This window comes from Mixophyes fleayi, chromosome 11 (assembly GCF_038048845.1).
Source record: "Mixophyes fleayi isolate aMixFle1 chromosome 11, aMixFle1.hap1, whole genome shotgun sequence".
Classification (NCBI taxonomy): Eukaryota; Metazoa; Chordata; class Amphibia; order Anura; family Limnodynastidae; genus Mixophyes; species Mixophyes fleayi.
Genome location: NC_134412.1, coordinates 45605773 through 45624859, shown reverse-complemented (window position 1 = coordinate 45624859; position 19087 = coordinate 45605773). Strand labels below are relative to the sequence as shown.

The 19087-nt window shown below is 43.0% G+C and overlaps 1 protein-coding gene across 2 annotated transcripts in view; it reads left to right on the top strand.

The window, feature by feature from the left end:
• HMBS (hydroxymethylbilane synthase) overlaps positions 1-17234 on the top strand; it is a 39977-nt gene extending 22743 nt beyond the window's left edge. For both annotated transcript variants that reach the window (XM_075190997.1, XM_075190998.1), the window contains 7 exons: positions 1264-1339; positions 3828-3941; positions 4908-4946; positions 5079-5198; positions 15193-15246; positions 15377-15463; positions 16230-17234. In XM_075190997.1, coding sequence (XP_075047098.1) covers positions 1264-1339; positions 3828-3941; positions 4908-4946; positions 5079-5198; positions 15193-15246; positions 15377-15463; positions 16230-16403 — 664 coding nt within the window. In that variant the 3' untranslated portion in view covers positions 16404-17234. The remainder of the gene's footprint in view (positions 1-1263; positions 1340-3827; positions 3942-4907; positions 4947-5078; positions 5199-15192; positions 15247-15376; positions 15464-16229) is intronic.
• The last annotated feature ends 1853 nt before the right edge of the window (positions 17235-19087 follow it).

The window sequence follows — 19087 nt, the reverse complement described above, 5'->3', positions numbered from 1 at the left end:
CTAAATTTTATCAATTTAATGTCTTTGAATCAGCAGATGCAAATTTCGCTCGTAATGCTTTACGAGCGGGATTTTCAGAGTAGTCCCACCCTTTAGGGGCTGCTTTAGAACGTCCCCATGGTAAAGCAGTGTCCCCCAGACTGGATGAAAGAGAAAAGAGGATTTATGTACTTACGTTAAATCCGTTTCTCTGATTCCGTCTGGGGGACACTGCGATCCCTCCCTTCCGTTATTCTTTTGTGCTCTTGTTTGACTGCCCTTTTTCTCCTGGGGCTTTTTAAAACTAACTGGATTGTACAGGAAGAGGCAGGGGGATTGTAGAGGGGAGGGGTCTATCAGCAGCACTAAAGTTAACTAGTTAGGTGCCAACTCCCAGCTCCCCTCCACAACCCATGGTAAAGCAGTGTCCCCCAGACGGAATCAGAGAAACGGATTTAACGTAAGTACATAAATCCTCTTATTTTGTTCAACTTATGCCACAAAATAGTGCCCCCAGTTCATATTATGCCACATAGTAGTACCCTCAATTTATATTCTTCCACAGAAGTGCCCCCAATCAAGTGGTATTATGCCACAAAGTTGTGCCCCCAATTCAGCTTATGCTTCATAGTTGTGCCTGCAAATCATATCATGCCTCATAGTAGCGCCCCAGTTAATATTATGCCATATAGTTGTGTCCACAATTCATAACATCATAACATACCGCGTAGTTGTGCCCCCAAAGCACTTTATGCGTCACATAAGTGCCCCCAATTAATTTGATGCCGCATTAACCACCTGTGTACGTGACTAACCTCTGGCAAACACAGGAGTGATCCATTCCGCAATGGAGCCATGGGGGAACTGCTATGCATTTGCAGCAATTCAGTGTCGGCGATGTGAAGCATTGAAAGCCAGTCGGCGTGCCAGACTACAGGCTGCTGCGTGCCGGGGGTTGCCGACCACTGCCATACACCTTATGATTCAAAATGCTTCTCTGTAATTACTGTAATGTGGAATTATAAATGTGAATTGGGAGTATTTACTGAAAGGAAAAGGGAACTAGTATTGTGTAACGGTTCAAATTGGTTATTATATATAGCTATTGTTACTCAGTGTTCTCCCATTATGATATGGTCTATTTTTACTCATTATGCAACATTTTTTCTTTACATTAATGCTTCCTGTTTTTTGCTAGAAATAAAATTAAATTGTAAGAACAAAATTTGCATTGACCTGGTTTTTAACATGTTTTTTTTTTTTTTGTTTTTTTTTTGTCAATAGTGTAATCGGAACAAGTTCCCTTCGTAGAGCAGCTCAGCTAAAGAAAATATACCCTCAGTTACAGTTCAAAGATATCGTATCCTTGCCACAAAAAAAGAAAGCACCCTATTAATGAATTTGAACATGCAGTCATTTTACACAGCAACATATTAGATTAGTTAATATGCTAGAATATCCTGACTGGTGCATTGATGTCTTCAAACTATACAGATCAGAATGGTTCACTTTGCAGACAGCACTAGTTTGGTGTCATTTATGGCAGTTTGGGTCATTTGGTTGGCAAGAAAATCTTTCTTAATGCTGGTGCACAATTATGAGTTCCTGTAAACTGAGCTCCTCTAACATCTTACCCGGAACCTTCACCTGTAGCCCCGAACTCCTTCCTGCTGTGATGTCTGTTTGTTGGGGATCGTTTGTAGCACTTGTTTATCTTACATTAAAATGTCTGCTGCTAGGATATTACAGATGGTGTCTCTTAATTTAAAACAATACATTTATTTAAATACTGCGAATAAGGGTAATATCCGGACTTTTGAAAGTAAGTAGGCTGCATCGTGTGTCCCATGAAGTATGCTTGTCACTGTATTTCATTGTGGTCCCATATATTTTAGATGGATCTTGTCCCATATGTAATTATTTGTACAAAACATAATTTATTTACTCAGTATTTTATTATTGCTTAATTTTTTGGAGAAAATTATTTTCGTTTTCAGCTTATTTGGTATCTGCACCTAACAAACATAACATAATTTAATACAAGTATAGGCCTAATTATGGTGCATGCTTGTCAGTTAATATCAAATGTCAAGCTTTAATGAGATTTACTTTGTGATCTGGGCAGGTTCTTTTTACCTTGCAGTTTTCCGCCCGTCAATATTCATTCATTTGCATATAGTATAGCAGTTTGTATCATAATTTTTGACAATAATAAAGTGGAGCCATGTTTGGTGAAAACCAAATACAGTATTTCACCACAAGAACCTCATACCAGACATCAAGATGAAGATTTGGGGTTGTTTTGCAATCGCAGGGCCTTGTTGCTTGCATTAATTTATTGTACTGTGAACTCCTCTTTATACCAAGTATTCTTCAACTAAAGATTGGCTGAAAGTGGATCATGCAATAGCATATTCATAAGTGTGACGAAATGAGTGGGATAACCCTGTGAGCATTCGGTGTCTCATTTCTCACATAATGTGGATTACAGTACTTTTTATAGCCCATGCTTTGTTCCCTAGCTCACCAGACTACAACTGCATTGTACAATAACATGTGGCTAAGGGGACATTGTAGTTCAGTGTACATATGTATATTGTGTATTGTATATTGATGACTTGCAGTAAGGTTGCTATTCATTGTGTTTAAAGTGAAGCCAGGGGGATTATGGGTAGGGATCAGGTTGCCATGTGCTTTGAGTAGGAAAACTAATTAGTGTCCATTGTTCTCACCAGGCTAGTGCAGACAGGCCATCTAACAGGGGAGGTTCTCTGGAAGGACAGCTCATCTTCACTCCCCTGTCCAGCCCCCCCTAGTCCAGCACTGACCAATGGTTAAGTAGAATAGACCCAGGGGTTTGCCCAGGGAGGGGAAAGACTGTGGAAATTACACCTGTGATATAAGGAACAACTCCAGGGGGGGAAGGGTGTTCATGCTGGGATTTCATTCATGAAGGTGCATCTAGTTTTGAATTATCGTTTTCTAACTAGTCTCTATATATGCAGCTGAGAGGGATCCATGGGTCGTGAAGTCTGGACAGCAGGTGACTATATCTCCTTAAATTATTGGGGTAAGGGACGGATGATGTGGTAAATCTGCCTGGCATTTATTTACTGTGTGTACATAATATTCTAGTGTTGTTTGTATGACAATAAATATACTGTTGAATTTTTATAACTGCATTTTGCCTGAGTGACCATACGAATCCTAGAAGGTACTGGGTAGCACTGGGCCAGATATACCCGGTATTTTCACAATAAGCATACCAGCAAATGTATAACTGCTGAAAAAGAAAAGTATCAAGGTTTTGGAAAGGCAGAACTCCATTGAGGTGCCGTGATGGGACCTTTTAGAGATCTGTGCATAAATAAATACCCTCAAACATTAATGAACTGAAACAGTATAAGGAGGAGTTAGGCCACAATTCCTTAAATAAACTCGTACAGAAAATGATTACTTCATGTTATTGCTGAATAGTGGAGTGCACATTTTCACACATGGTTTCTTCATGCTGGCATATGTTTTATTGAATAAATAATGACAAATTAAAATCTGTTGTGGGTTGTCTCTTTAAGATCAGATTGATAATTTTTTAGGACTTTATGAGGGCTACTTCATTATTTCCTCACATGTAAAAATATCATTTTCACATGACATTTTTCAGTTTATAATTGCAATATTTTCTGAGGCAGATTTATATACCATGCTTTCTTAGTAAGGGTACATTCTTGTAGATGTATTGTTTTATCTGAAGTTATAGAAGTTCGTTGTACAGAGTACGGTATTTTATAGAGCTTCAAGTTTTACAAAGCTACTTGTTATTTTCGCCTTAACATCATCCTGCACAGCGGGGTAACCTAAATACTCGATTGAAAAAACTGGATGATCAGAACAATTTCAATGCCATAATTCTTGCTGCTGCTGGATTACACCGCATGGGCTGGGAGGAGCGTATTGGTCAGGTGAGATAAAGAGTTGTTTTGTTAGATCAACACACAGTCTACATTTTTTTCACCACACATGGAATAAAGAAAAAAAAACGCAGGCTCCAGCGTTCCCAAGGTATTTACTAGAACTATACTATACTTGTAGTAGCTATAATGAAAGCAATAACTATATATCTTAGAAAAAGGTTAATGCTACAAACCGAGAACATTAAACCTATAAGTAATAAAATAAATGTAAAACAGTGTGATATATGGGAAGAGTGAAATATGCATGGAAACAGACAGCAACTAATTAACAAGCTTACAATGCATAGTAATAACTTGTAGAACAATTAAACTGGTGGTTAGATGGTTAATTTGGCTTATGTAGCTGACTGGTAGTGACAGGTTACACATCCCCTCACTTACTAATTACCTACAAGATTGACAATTTTTTGTGTTTTAAAGTGTGTATGGAGTAGTGGGTTAGTGGAAGCAAGGGGTGAAAATAGTAGTGGGAGGAGAGAATTGGCAGAGAGGAAACCAGTGTATCTATGTTTTTACAAGGTTCCTGGAAGAGGAGAGTTGTTATATTGGTACCAGATATTCCCAAGTCTTCTGAAAGACTGATACACTATTATTGAGAGAGCTGAATTGTTATTCAATTAGGGAGACAAACCTTATTCAACTTAACAATATAGTCATATTCGGAAGGGTCTGCTTCATCTATTCTATCGTGATTAGGAGCTTGGCTATGTTATTGATGTGAGTGATGAGCTTATTAGTTTGCTTGTTGAGTGATTTAATTGGCTTATTGAGGAGTAATATTGCAGGATCTGCAAGTATTTGAATTTCTGTTTATTCACGACCCTCAATCGTACTGCAGTTTTGGGTATTTTGATCAGAAATTAATGAGATACGCTAAAGAAAAATTAAATTTGCAGACTGGATAGGATGATTCTCTCCAGCTGTTTCATTTATTCTTTATTTTCCCTTCCTCAGATCCTGTCACCTGAGGAGTGTCTGTATGCCGTGGGTCAAGTAAGTAGTTACAGGCTCTAGCTTGCTATTCTAGTCTCATGTCATTCTTTGCATATTGGTATGTATGTAATATTCAGTTTATCTGGCTTTTGTACACACAGCATATTGTTTTTTCTGGGTTTTTTTTTGTAGGGGGCACTTGCTGTGGAGGTTAGAGCCAAAGACCAGGATCTCTTGAACATGGTTTGTGCTTTACAGGACCCCCAGACTGTGTTGCGCTGTATAGCTGAGAGAGCATTCATGAGAAAACTGGTAAGCAGCAAAGGTTAGAGATAAATCAACAAACCACCTATAGAAGAGCAAGTCTAGTGTACTTCTACGGGGAATGCAGAATACTTTAAACCTTTTTTGACTACTAAAAGACAATTTATGCCTTCCCTTCTACCAGACTTATATTTACAATTAGGGCTCACATAATTTTATTTAAACAAAACACCAAATAAAAACAAACCTTGATGTTACCTTAAGTGTGCTCAGGCTATAAACGCTACGAACTATGCTGGCGCAATATAAATAAGTCTGCCCCGAAATCTCTTTAGCACTTTGGTCCTATAAGATTCAGATCAGCTCTCGGACAGTTCATAAATGCTAATGCATGAATGTCTTTATACATACGTTGAGGTATAAAGCATGGGTTCACTTGCCATTTATGTGGTTCTTTGAAATCCTTTGTGTACTACTAACTAGTAAACCAATATTTCTCTTTCATCCAGTCTGGGGGACACTGCTTACCATGGGTTGTGGAGGGGAGCTTGGGAGTTGGCACCTAACTAGTTAACTTTAGTACTGCCTACAGACCCCTCCCCTCTACAATCCCCCCGCCTCTTCCTCCTCAGTTTTTTTTAGGTGCCCATGGAGTTGGGCAGCGTTTTTAGTACTGTAGGTAATTTTTAACTTTTATTTTATTCTTTTGAATTTTTATTTCAGATGGCAGCGCTGGAGTGTGTTCTACTATAGAGCACACAGCAGAGCAGCGCAGGCACTACCCTGTCAGATGAGAGCCAGCGGCTCTCACTGACAGGGACAGGAGAAACAAGTGCCTGAATTGGGAGTGACAAGCGGTCTCACGGACCGCTGTCACTCCTGGAGCCTCCCCGATAACTGGCGCTGCCACTGCAGGCATAGAGCGCCGGTTATCGGACATTTCACATCACGGTGGCTATCTTGGATTTTGGGAACCAGGAGTGCTGCGGTGGCTAAGAAGAAGGGGGCTATACCTGGATCCCCCCTCATGCATAGGAGGGGGCATCAGGTATTATCCGCTGCGGAGACCTCCCCTGGAGGTCTCCACTACTCTGCCATATAATGCCTCTTATTTTTTCTATGGAGAATCGCTTCAGAGGCAGCATTACTGAAGGGGGGAGCTAAGAAATAGAGTTCCCCCTCCTTCCAGAGAGAGAGATGGTTTATCCCAGTCTTCTGGCGCCAAGGAGAAGCCCGGGAAGAGAGAACTGATCTGAGGGAGCAGGCACCAGGATACTGCTGTTGGACTTCTCCCATGTTTGGCCTATGGGCTAAGTATCTGATTTATTTAAACACATATTCTGTATTGCTGTGTAAGTGGGCTAGTAGGAGTTATACTATAGTTCTCCTACTTGCTTAGGTATCATTTTGTGTTTAAAATATTATAAGTACAACTTTTATATCTAGATTAGTTGATTACTTGTAGTTTACACTTTTCTCTCCACACAGTTATATATCTCTCTCTACTCAGCTAAATTTATCAATTTAAGTCTGTGTGTTTGGTGTGCCTTCCTTTATTAAGAAATGTAAGATAAGGGAAAGGGCCCTATTGCAAAATATTTTACATGTTCTAAATGCAATGTAAAATTATCCTGTGGGCAGAAGGACCCGTTGGCGCTCTTCTCTGTCTGGGAGAAAGGGGTTCCCCCTGCGCAAACCCAGCATGTTTCAGCCCCACTGACGGAGGAACCGGTCTGGGTGACCTCCCTGACACAGTCGATTTCCTCTTTAGCACAGATGGTTTTTCAACTTAATCAATTGCCATCTACTGTGGCTACTTCGGTGGCTAATAATACTAGTACTCAGTTGGGCCTCCCTGTTAGCACAGGTTCTATTGGAACGTCTATACCAGGACCTTCCTCTTCTCATACAGACCTAGGCCTGTTCCCACAGAACCGGCATGGTCTACAGCATTTATAAAGGGTTTGGATAAACTAAACCAGTTACTTCAATCCCCAAACATTCCGCCTGCAGAAGAAGGAGGCCTAGATCTGATAATACCCTTATGGTCCTTTCAGACTCTGAGGAGTTTTCAGAGGAAGAGGGGGAAATTAATTCTGATCCTGACCAGGTTCAACCTTTGGGACGGGAAGAAAGCTCTAAAAGCCAATTTATTAATGATTTGGTTTTAGCAGTGAGACAAGAGTTGGACCTCCCAGAACCGGAGGATACTACTCCTAGAGACAGAAGTCTCTTTAAGAAGGCCAAAAGAAAGGCTATCCGTTTTCCCTCTTCCGTAGAACTTAAGGATATTGCAGAAGGAGCATGGAAACAGCCTGATAAGAGGTTCTCTGTTCCCAAAAGGTTCTCTTCCCTGTACCCATTGCAGGAGGAAGATGTCGCTCGCTGGGAGAGTATTCCAAAGTGGATATTCCATAACCCGATTAGACAAGCACACTTTACTCCCACCCCAGGTTCTGCATCTCTGCAGGATGTCAATGACTGCAGAGTGGAATCCCAGCTGAAATCTATATTTACGGCTGCGGGTTCTTCCTTTAGACCCACATTTGCTTCGGCTTGGGTGGCTAGAGCCATAGAAGCATGGGCAGACCAGCTGGCAGAGGCCTTGCAGGCCTCTGATTTTCTTCCTCTGGCTTTGCATTTGAAGGAGGCATCGGGGTCCCTTTATGAGACGACCCAGAACACAGCGGCTGTATCTTCTTCTATTCAGGCTGCATTTATTTCAGCAAGAAGAACGTTATGGCTGAAATACTGTGAAGGAGATGCGGAATCAAAAAAAGTCAGTGGAAACCATTCCTTTTTCTGCAGCAGGTTTGTTCGGTCCGGAATTGGATACCCTAATCTCCCAGGCAACGGGGGGCAAAAGTACTTCCTTGCCGGTATTCCCTAGCAGGAGCCGAAACCCTCGGGTCAGCTCCTTTCGTCAGCCTTTTTCGGGGGACCTCCTTCCTAGAGGACAGTCCTTTAGAGGCAGACAGCACAATTCTCGAGGCTCCTCTGCCAGGGGGAGATCCTCGTTTGCAGCTAGACGCCAGGCCTCCAAGACCCAGGAAAAGCATGCGTCCTGACGACCACTCTGTTCTCCTGGAAGGGGCGCCAGTGGGGGGTCGTCTGTCTTTGTTTCAGCAACAGTGTGCAGCGTCCTCCCAAGATTCTTGGATTCGGGGCATTATATCGGAGTGTTACAGGATAGACCTGCTGGGCCCGGTTCCACATCGTTTCTTCATGACCCCGCTCCCCCGAGATCCATCAAGAAGGCAGGCGATACAGGATCGTGTGGCCTCTCTTCTTTCTCAAAGAGTTATCTGCAGGGTCCTAGATTACCAGAAGTGACAGGGGTTTTTTATTCAAACCTGTTTCTGGTCAAGAAGCCGGACGGCTCTTTTTCGTCCCATCCTAAACTTAAAGGGCCTCAATGTGCACTTACGGGTGGACAAATTTCGGATGGAATCCCTAAAGAAACAGTTTATGGCGTCCATAGATATAAAAGATGCATACCTCCAGATTCCCATTTGAATCCAACATCAGTCTCTTCTAAGATTCTCGGTGGGATCCTTCCACTATCAGTTTTGGGCTCTTCCCTTCGGCCTCTCAACGGCACCGAGGGATTTTCACGAAGATCATGTCAGTTATGGCAGCATGTCTTCCCTTCAAGGAGTTCAGGTCGTGCCCTATTCAGACGACCTGCTCATCAAATCTTCCACGGAGAATTGCTTACGTCATCACTTATCCCTTACCTTGACGGTTCTCGAGGGCCATGGATGGCTAATAGACTTAAGGAAATCCCAGATAGTTTTGTGTCAACGCATGGTTTCCCTAGGGCTCATTATGGACACCAGCCAGCAAAGGATGTTCCTGCCTGTCGAGAAGATCAGTTATATTCAGAGTATTACTACTCAAGTCTTGTCCTCTCTCAGCCCCTCAATGCACTTGTGCATGCGGCTGCTGAAGAAAATGGTGGCCTCCTTCGAGACCATCCTATTCGGTCAAGCCCATTCTCAATGTCTTCAGTGGGATCTGTGGACAAAATGGTCAGGATCCCACCTACGTTTGGATCTCCAGAAAATCTCTCTATTTTCAGGGTGAGAGATTCACTTCAGTGGTGGCTGATTCGGGATCACAAGACAGTGGGCAGATGTTTCGCTCCATGGTCTTGGATCATAGCCACGACAGACGCCAGCCTAAAAGGTTGGGGGGGGGGGCGGTAATCCTGCACCTCAGGCTCCAGGGACTTTGGTTGGTTCAGGAATCAGCCCTATCCATAAACATGCTGGAGTTGAAGGCAATTCTACTGGCCCTCCGGGGGCCCAGTTCCTCCTCCAGGGCCACACTGTCAGAGTTCAGTCAGACAATGCCACGGCCGTGGCATATGTCAACAGGCAGGGAGGAACCAGGAGTGCAGCCGCAATGAATATTGCAGCTCAGATTTTGGTTTGGCCGGAACCGGGGGAGTGGTCACTCCATCCGGAAATTTTCCAGTCCCTGGTTCAGAATGGGGTCTTCCGGACATAGATCTCAGGGCCTCCAGACACAACAGAAAGGTTCACAGGTTCTGCGCAGGGGCAAGTGACGCCTTAGCGGTGGCAGTGGACGTCATGACGATGTCATGGGAGTTCAGGTTGGGATACCTGTTACCTCCGATCCCCATGCTTCCTCGCGTACTCAGGCGAGTAAGGCAGGGAGGTCTGCCAGTAATTCTAATAGCTCCCTCATGGCCGCGCCGAGTCTGGTACACGGACATAATCTCTATGGCGGAAGGACAGGGTTTACGTCTTCCGTCTCGAGACGACCTTCTTCTGCTAGGCCCCTTCCGTTACCAGAATTTATCTCCGCTCAGTTTAACGGCATGGCTGTTAAGCTAGCCTCTGGAGGGCTAGAGGTTTTTCCTCCAGCCTGGCAAACACTATGATGCGAGCCAGAAAGCCGGTCTCAGCTCGCACCTATCTCCGGATTTGGAAGGCCTATATCAGATGGAGCGATAATAGGACACGTCACACGTCCTCCTTTCGTCTTCCTCGTTTATTGGCTTTTCTTCAGGATGGCCTGGAAGCAGGCCTTCGTTTAGGTTCCCTAGAAGTTCAGGTATCGGCACTTTCAGTCTTTTTTTCACCTGAAATTAATGGATTTGCCAGATATTAGGACTTTCCTTCAGGGAGTCTTGCATATTCAGTCTCCCTATGTTCCGCCTACAGCACCGTGGGATCTCACCTGGTGCTGGACATGCTTAAAGGGCCTCCCTTTGAGCCATTATTGGTGGCAAATTTGAAGAGGTTGACCTGGAAGGTCCTCTTCTTTTGGCTATTGCATCTACGCGTAGGGTTTCAGAATTAGGAGCTCTGTCTTGCCGGGAACCATATCTGGTTTTCCTCAAGAACAGAGCGGTTAAGAGCCCTCCCTTCCTTCGTTCCTAGAGTAGTTTCGGCTTCCATCTGAAACAGGAAATTGTAATTCCGATCTTTTCTCCCACTTCCCATTCAGATTCAGAGTCTATGGAAAGTTAGATGTGGTTAGGGCTTTCCGCGTTTATGTCAAAGGAACTTCTCTAATGAGGCGTACTGTTTCCTTGTTCTTTATGATGCTAATAAGAGAGGCTAGCCAGCCTCAAAACAGTCCATTGCAAAATGGATTACGGCTACCATTAGGCAAGCTTACATAAGGCTATCCGTCCGGTGCCAGAGAGACTTACGGCCCATTCTACCAGATCGGTAGGGGCGTCTTGGACAGCGAGATATGGGGCTTCTGCAGACTAGCTTTGCAAAACAGCCACCTGGTCCTCTGTCCACACCTTTACAAAGTTTTCCAGTTGAATATATTTTGCATTAATATACTATTGCTAGTAACAACATGTTTTTCTGTGCCACTATTATGCACCATGACGTTAATAAACGTAACTCCACATTGCACCACTCCTTATTCTTATTTAATGACTTGGTGCTCCTGTTCACACCATCCCTGTGGTGAATGACAGACTAGTCTTGTGGTGAGGCTACTAAACTGGGGCCTTTGTGGTCCTTATCATCATCGCCATTTATTTATATAGCGCTACTGATTCCGTGGCACTGTACAGAGAACTCATTCACATCAGTCCCTGCCATATTGGAGCTTACAGTCTAAATTCCCTAACATGCACACAGACAGACAGACAGAGAGAGACTACCGTCAATTTTGATAGCAGCCAATTAACTTAATAGTATGTTTTTGGAGTGTGGGAGGAAACCGGAGCACCCGGAGGAAACCCACACAAACACGGGGAGAACATACAAACTCCACACAGATAAGGCCATGGTCTTTTTTGTCAAGGTGGCTGTTACTTTAGCACATAGTGAGTTTTGTTGTTTTAAGTTTGCTTTCTTGGCAGACAAGCCACTCTCCATTTATGGAATACTGACCACAGTGTACCGCTTTTTCACCTGGAAGCATGGCACTTCTGTTTGTCAACTTTGCAAGGCATCTATGTGGACCTTAGTCTGCTTTATCTCCAAGTTCTACTTTTATAAATGTGTTCACATCAGAATATACAAGGTTTGCATGAAAGTGCTGCAGATGGTTGTTTATGGTCAGATTAGTTTCCCCTCACTTATAGCCTATTAGTTCTTTTTATGATCTGAGTTGCTAGACGTAACCACAGCCTCATTAGTAGTTCAGTATGAAAGAGGCAGTGTATGTAAGGAGGCTTTGCAAGAGCCCTGCTGTCTGAAAGTGTTGCTTAAAGATGAACTCCAACCAAACTTAAAATTTAGATGAGTAACATGCAGGCTTCTACAAACCTGCGTTGCACTCTTCCGTTGAAATCTATTGCATCTCCGAAACAGATCAGACGTAAAATGATACTGTGCTGTATTCTGCTGAGCTGTTTCAATGCCCCTCCCCTGTGATCTCAGTGTAAGCAAATGGAAGTTCACACAGAGGGGACATTAATACCACTGCCTGTTTGACCCAACAACTGCTGATGGTCTCTTTCAAACAGGACCACAGAGCCTTGTGTGGTATTACGCATAACACATGTGTTTTCAATATCCAGTGTAGGCCATTTTATAACAGGGTAGATGTGGTCCATGTCTCCCCTGCCTTTTAGCATTAAATTACTGTAACTAAATATATGCTTATGCCAAGTGCACCCTAGCTAGCATGAGACCAATGTTACCAGTAAGCCATCATTGCTGAGGAGCAGTGCAGGCATGGATCAAATCTTTGGTACGAAAAATTATTTAATTTATTTAATTTATTTTTATTTTTTTAATGATCCATGTGTCTACCAGCTCATCAAAAGGACATCGCCCATTCTGTTTGGGTTGTGCTCTCCTGTACTAATGCATAAATTAAGGCATAATGAATGTGGCAGCGAGCTAACAAGTTGTCATCTCACTGATTTTTGTTTGTTCATCCCAGTCCCCCTCGTTTCATCTTAAGGATTTTTTTTAGATGTGGCAATCTGGACTTTAAATCTAAAATGGTACCTTTGTGATTCAGGGTCTACCGTGTCGTACTTTAAGTAAAATAAGCATATTTTGTATCTGTCTTTAGACAACCAACCAGTTTTGGTGCAAAATTGATATGCCCGAACTAATTGCATTGAACGTAACTGGCAAGATTCTTGGGGAAATGCAGTTTTGTCTTTATATAATGCTTATAAAGTAAAAATTTGTTACAATATGCTACCAAATGTGCTGACAAAAATATACATATTGTTTTGGCCAGTGGACAATTAAAAGCGGCGGTATGGGAATATAAGTGGAATTTGTTAGCGTTACAATGATCGCAGTAGGAGAAGTGGCGGTATGGCATACCACCCTATACAACCGCACTTTGACTGCTGGTGTCACGGGCACTAGGAGTCTTTACCCAGGGATCACCAGGTGATGGGCTTACCAGAGCAGTATAGATGGAATTATGGTACTCTGGTAGCGGGGTGATCACGGAACAGGAGACAGCAGATGATAGAGATGCTCGTGAAAGTCTATGACTAGCAGCACTGGTAATATAAATGTAGAAATACACGAGGAACTGAATGGACAAAGGAACGTGAGGGTAGTCAGTGGTCTGCGGTAGCAAGTTGTACCACTGCTATAGTGAGGAGGAATGTCCAACAGCAACGAGGAGGTGATGAGAGTCAGCGGTCTGCGTTTAGCAAGTTGTACCGCTGTCTGGGTGAAGGAATGGAATCCAAGTGGAGGTATCCGGGGAGTCAGTGGTCTGCGTTAGCAAGTTGTACCACTGCTATGTGAGAGGATACTGGAACAGGTGACACAGGAAACAGGGATCAGTGGTCTGCCTCTAGCAAGTTGTACCACTGAATATATATGTGAGGAGGAGCACGGGGAGAGACTGCAATACAGAGGATACACGGGCACCTTGAACTTGATCCACAATGACATGCACAATATAGTAATGACTGAACAGCACTGCAATAATACAAAGTCACAGAAACTATCCGGGCAAAAGATAACACAGTCAATGATGGCAATAGTCTCAGCGGATAGTAAACTCCAGAGGAGAACAACTCAGTCCAGCAAGATATGCAATACACCAGCACAGTCAATGAGAAGTATGCATACCGTGGTTCAGGAGCAGGCTGTCAGACAGGAGTGCAGAGATACCTGAACGGTTGGAGGCCAGCAGGATGCGAAGTCCCTGGAGGGAGAAGCGGTGATCAAGTAGGTGCAGCGCACAGGTAGGTAGACCAGCAGGGAAAGCAACAAATACTCAGGAAGCAGTAGTATGTAGAACTGGACTCCTGGAGGACCCTGAAGAGTAGCGATGATCTAGCCGAGATGAAAGCAGTGAGGCGTAGATCCGATGCAGACTGGAGAGTAGACACCGGCAGGAACACTGAGAAGCACGGAGAGCGGATCCGCTGCTGCAGACACGAGTAGAACTGAGGAGTAGCAGCCAGCAGGACTCTGCAGGTACACAGAGGTAGCAGGTAGAAATCAGCAGGTGCAGTCACGATGAAACACGGGAGAGTAGAGCTGAGCTGGAACAGCTGAGCACGGAGAGCAGCGGATAGGAATCAGCTGTTGCAGTCTCGAGGAAACGCAGGAGAGTTGAGGTGAGCTGAAGACTGTAGTGCACGGAGGCAGCGGATAGTAATCAGCTAAACAGTCACGATGAAACACAGGAGAGTTGAAGTGGTCTGGAAACCACAGGAATCAGCAGCGCTGAATACACGAGGAAACACAGGAACACCTTCAGAGGCTCATGGGGAATGAGACTCCAAGATCAGGCAACGAGGTATGGAACTCAGATGCTTTAAATAGGGAGTGTTGCCTGATCAGCCAATTAACTAAAAGGAACAGGTACTGAAGGTTTGAAAGGGCTGCGCATGCGCAGACCCTCAGGATGGTGGACGGCCACGGTTCCTAAACACACGGGAAGAAGCACTCACAGTCTGGTGAGTGACAGCTGGTTTGGGCTCAATAAGGACTAAACAATGTTTCTCACTAGGGGCAGCCTATCATAGCCAGAGTACAGTAAGGTTGTGTTTGTGTAATTTGTGTACAGGTGCATACACGCCTGTCAGTAGCCATATCCATTGCGGATGATGACAGTTGCCAGCACTAGCTAGTCTCTTCTGATTGCAAACTCCCCTCTGAAGCGGATAGGTGCGTCTCTTATTAATCGTGCATATGTTATGATTTTGTGGGCGTATTTTAGAAAAATTCAGCTACTTTCATTCGTACGCAATTAGGACTGTTATGTATTCTATAGGATTTGGGGTTTTATTTTTTTAATCCAACCATGCCTTTTTATGCCCTTTTTTTTGCCATCAAAACAAATGTTAAAAAAAAAACAAACACAACAATTTGTGCTTGTTCTTATGACCTGATTGTGTGTGTTTAAGTGTATCTGGTTTTGTGTATGCCTGATGTAAACCTGGCGCATTTGCTATTGATGGATATCTGGATATATCATGTTATGCAACACCTCGGTTTAAAGGGTTAATCCAGAAAGTCATTGAAGCAATGTAGAATTAAGATTACTGAACCAATTTTAATACAAATCAAACTTAAAAATACATCATCTTGGTTTATTTTTTTCTTAGGAGGGTGGTTGCAGTGTACCTGTAGCAGTGAGTACATTTATCAAGGATTCTCAGGTAAGTTTGTTTATAGTCTGTTGTAAATTTATAACATAAAATCTCAGCTTCTCCAATTTTGTTTTTCTCTCATTATTTTATGATGCTTCATTACCACTTAATCATATCTAACTAACCATTTTCTCCCCAGCTGTACCTCACTGGAGCAGTTTACAGCCTTGATGGTTCAGACTGCCTGAAGGAGACGATGCAGAGCTGTATAGTATTTCCAAATGAGGTGAGTGTGGCTAAATAATTCTTAAAGGGTCAGTAATCCTAAAATATAAATTAATCTAAAATATTAAATCGTAAGCTATCTTTTTAGATTCTCATGCTATGATGAGTTAGGATATTTGACATTGTATATTCTCAACCTCCTCATCCTCCTGACTTGTCCATGAAAGGAGAAATGCATATGACTAATCTTAAATATTTTGAAATCTGATAAGCACCTCCAACTTTTGCTTCTGAATGTTATTAGCCACTCCTTTTAAACAAAAATTTTTTTTAGGTTTCCTTATTTATATATTTATAATGCTGGTTTCGCTCAATATTTCTGCCTGAACAAAACTATTCTTTCTTTAAAAGCTCCCAGTCTGGTTATGTCCATAGCACCACCTTCCCGATATAAGTGTATACAAGACCAGTTACATCTGGTGAAGGAGGAACATGCTATAGGAATTTCTAAAACTGCTGAATTCACGTAGAAAAATTGTGAGTTAAATAATAATGAAAAAGCAATTAAATAATAGTGAAAACAGAGGAAGGTGCACCTTGTTCCTGCCTGCTTTTTCACTATTTAATTGCGTTTTAATTATTATTTAACTCGCAATCTTTCTGCATGAATTCAGCAGTTTTATTTTATGTATGGCCCTTGGTTGCAGGTACTCTAATAAGAGTGGAAGACTAAAAAAAGAATTGAGAAGGCCATACAGGCCACAAATAACATTAATTATGTAGTGCAACTACTGACTAAATCACAGCTTTGTTTGTTTACCTACTAGGAAGTTGAAGGACCAAATGATGATAGTCAACATGTGGGCATTACAGCAGTTGGTGTACCTCATAAAAGTCTGGCGTCTGCAGAATGTTTAGGAACAGAACTCGCGGACCTGTTATTGAGTAAAGGAGCCAAAAAAATTCTGACTGTGGCAAGACAACTAAATGATGCCAGATAACACCAGCACAGTGGAAAATTGTATTCAGACAGGACAAACATCTTGTCATTTTTGGGTCCACATAAGTGATGTCCTCTCTATTTTGTTGTACATTTCTATTCTGCAAGCAAGCGCTACTTTGAGAACCTTATTGAGACTGTGCTGGCATGCCTCAGATGGCTCTAGAATGATAGTCCCACTCTTACAATTCTCCTGGCAGTGATGCCTGCACAATGGAAAAGTACAGTTGAGAGCAAGCATTGGGGGGAGTAGACATCCCCTATAACTGCCAGAGAGTTTTTTTCCAACGAAAAGTTAACCTCAGACAAATGTAATGCATTATCATAGCACAAAAAGTAATGTTTTGAATCATTAGCTAATGTTCTGAAAATGACTACTATATGTGTTTCCTTGTTGTGACCATTTATTAGGATATACCATAAATAAGCTGCTACACTATTTATGCTGCAGGGAAACCTCATGACAAATAAATATGATTCAGACAAATCAAGATGTAGTAAGTCATACATTAATTACCTTGTTGGTTTCAAGAAATGTTTTTTGAACAAACTGTTTTTAATAAGCCTGTTTTACGAGGATTTATATGTTGGTAATTTCCAATTCCATTGGTGGGGAAAAAATGCAGCATAGTAAAGAAGTGACTGCATCATATATTCAAGTTTAAACGTCAGGAAATCAAACAATTGTGCACCAATGTAACCATTTTTTTATGCTGAATGTTCTTTCTGCAAGCTACATTTTCCTTGATGTGTCTAACAGAATCCTAATGCAAATATGATTGTCTTGCCTAAATATTGGTTCAATAAAACAATTTCATTGCTATCCCTAAAATATTATCTGCTGCTGTTAGATTTGTTTGTGCAAGATTCTACTTTGCGACGGGAAACATTTTTCTTTTTGATTTGATTTTTTGATTTTTTTTAATTATTATTTCTCTCTCCTACCACTGGGGCACACTGCTTGACATTGGGGGTATAGTAGTGGGATTGGGAGTTTAGGCACTAAAAACTCATTGATTTTTACTCCCCTCCTCTGCTATGCCCCTCCTCTCCTAGATACCTCAGGTTTTTTTTAGTGCCTTAGGAGTTAGGCCAGTTTAGTATAGGCTCCTGCCTATATGTTGTTTAGTGATAGTTTCACGTTTTTATTTTATTTTTTCTTAAGGGTGCTTCGCGGGGATCGATCCTAAGTCCCAGAGAGGGTGAATAGTCCTGGGCTTCCTTCACCCTGATCCCCGCGCAAGGTAAGAAGTGGCTGATGCACGGGTCTTCCTTCACCAGTCTTGCCGGTAGTTCATCCCCTAGAAACGAGCTGTTAGTTGTTGATAGTGCCATTAGGGCTTTAGGTGCCCACGGAGGTAGACCTCTTCAGCGGGCCTCAGAGATAGGTCGCGTGGGGGAGATCCAGGATCCATCTCTCCCCGCCGACGGACTAGCCGGCAAGCCCCCTCCTCCATACCCCCACCTCCCCTGACAACGAGCAGCGGGGGTCCGTTAGCTCTCCCTCTATTATAGAGAGCGGCGCTGCAGGAGGAGGGCAGAGACGCACACGCTACCTGGGCACTGTAATAAGCGTGTTGTGGAGAGATTACCGACAGCCATATTATAGATGAGCTGTTCGGTAACTTAGAGAGGAGCAGACATTTTTTTGATGAAGGCGGAGCTGGAGGAGGACCTTCGTTTCCCGCACTTCTCAGGATCCTGCAGAGCGGAGTCGCCATCTTTAGCTCACACCAAGTAGCTGCATGTCGCTTCTCTCCTCTCATTTACCTCTTCTGTGACTGGTATCGTTAAATCCTGTGTTTGTGTACAAAAACATTTTAAACATTCATGGTTGATTGTTCTACCTAGCGGGAGAGGTTAAAAGTTACTGTGGGGCAAATTTGTACCCGGGTATATAGATCTGGCTACAAATTGTGTATTGCTGTATTCTGACATTAACTGTTTAGACAATAATCATTTATCTGTCTAGTCATAATCAGTTTATACTGTATTTTACCAGTAATGTTTAACAAGGAGTCCTCTGACAGGGGATCCTCTGGAGGGTCTGCATTGTATTTTACTTGTGCCATGTGTAAAGTAAAACTTTCAAAAGGACAGCATGACAAAGGTGCCCTTTGCGCTGCTTGTGAGACCGGATCTCAGGAGCGTCCCGCCCCAGCTCAAACACCGGTAGCCATGGTAGAGCCGCCTTGGGTTAAATCCTTTGCTGCAACCATGGAGAAGTTTACTACGGTGATGTTACAGTCTGCAGAGATACGTCAGAATGTAGTTACAGAATCTCAGCTATCTCTCACTGCAGGGCAGCGCTCTTATAATGTAGCAGGGGCGAGTGACCAGACAGAATTTGCAGGCACATCCTCACAGAGTTCTCTGACTCATAGTGATGATCGCCCACTTGCAGTCTCCCACAGAGCCAAAAGGGCCTCACTGGATGTAAACCAGGGTCGTAGCCCAGGCTCAGATATCCCATCAGATGAGGATGGGAATATAGTCTCGGACACTCAGGAAGAAGACTCACTGAGTATTATGACCACCTCGGTGGGTAATATTGAAAGCCTGGTGTTAGGTATTAGGCATAGCCTTGGTTTTGCTGACCCTACACCCTCGGCTCCCTCAGGTTTCTCCATTTTCAAAAGGACTAAATCTCAGGTTATGTCTTTCCCACCGTCATCAGAGATGGTA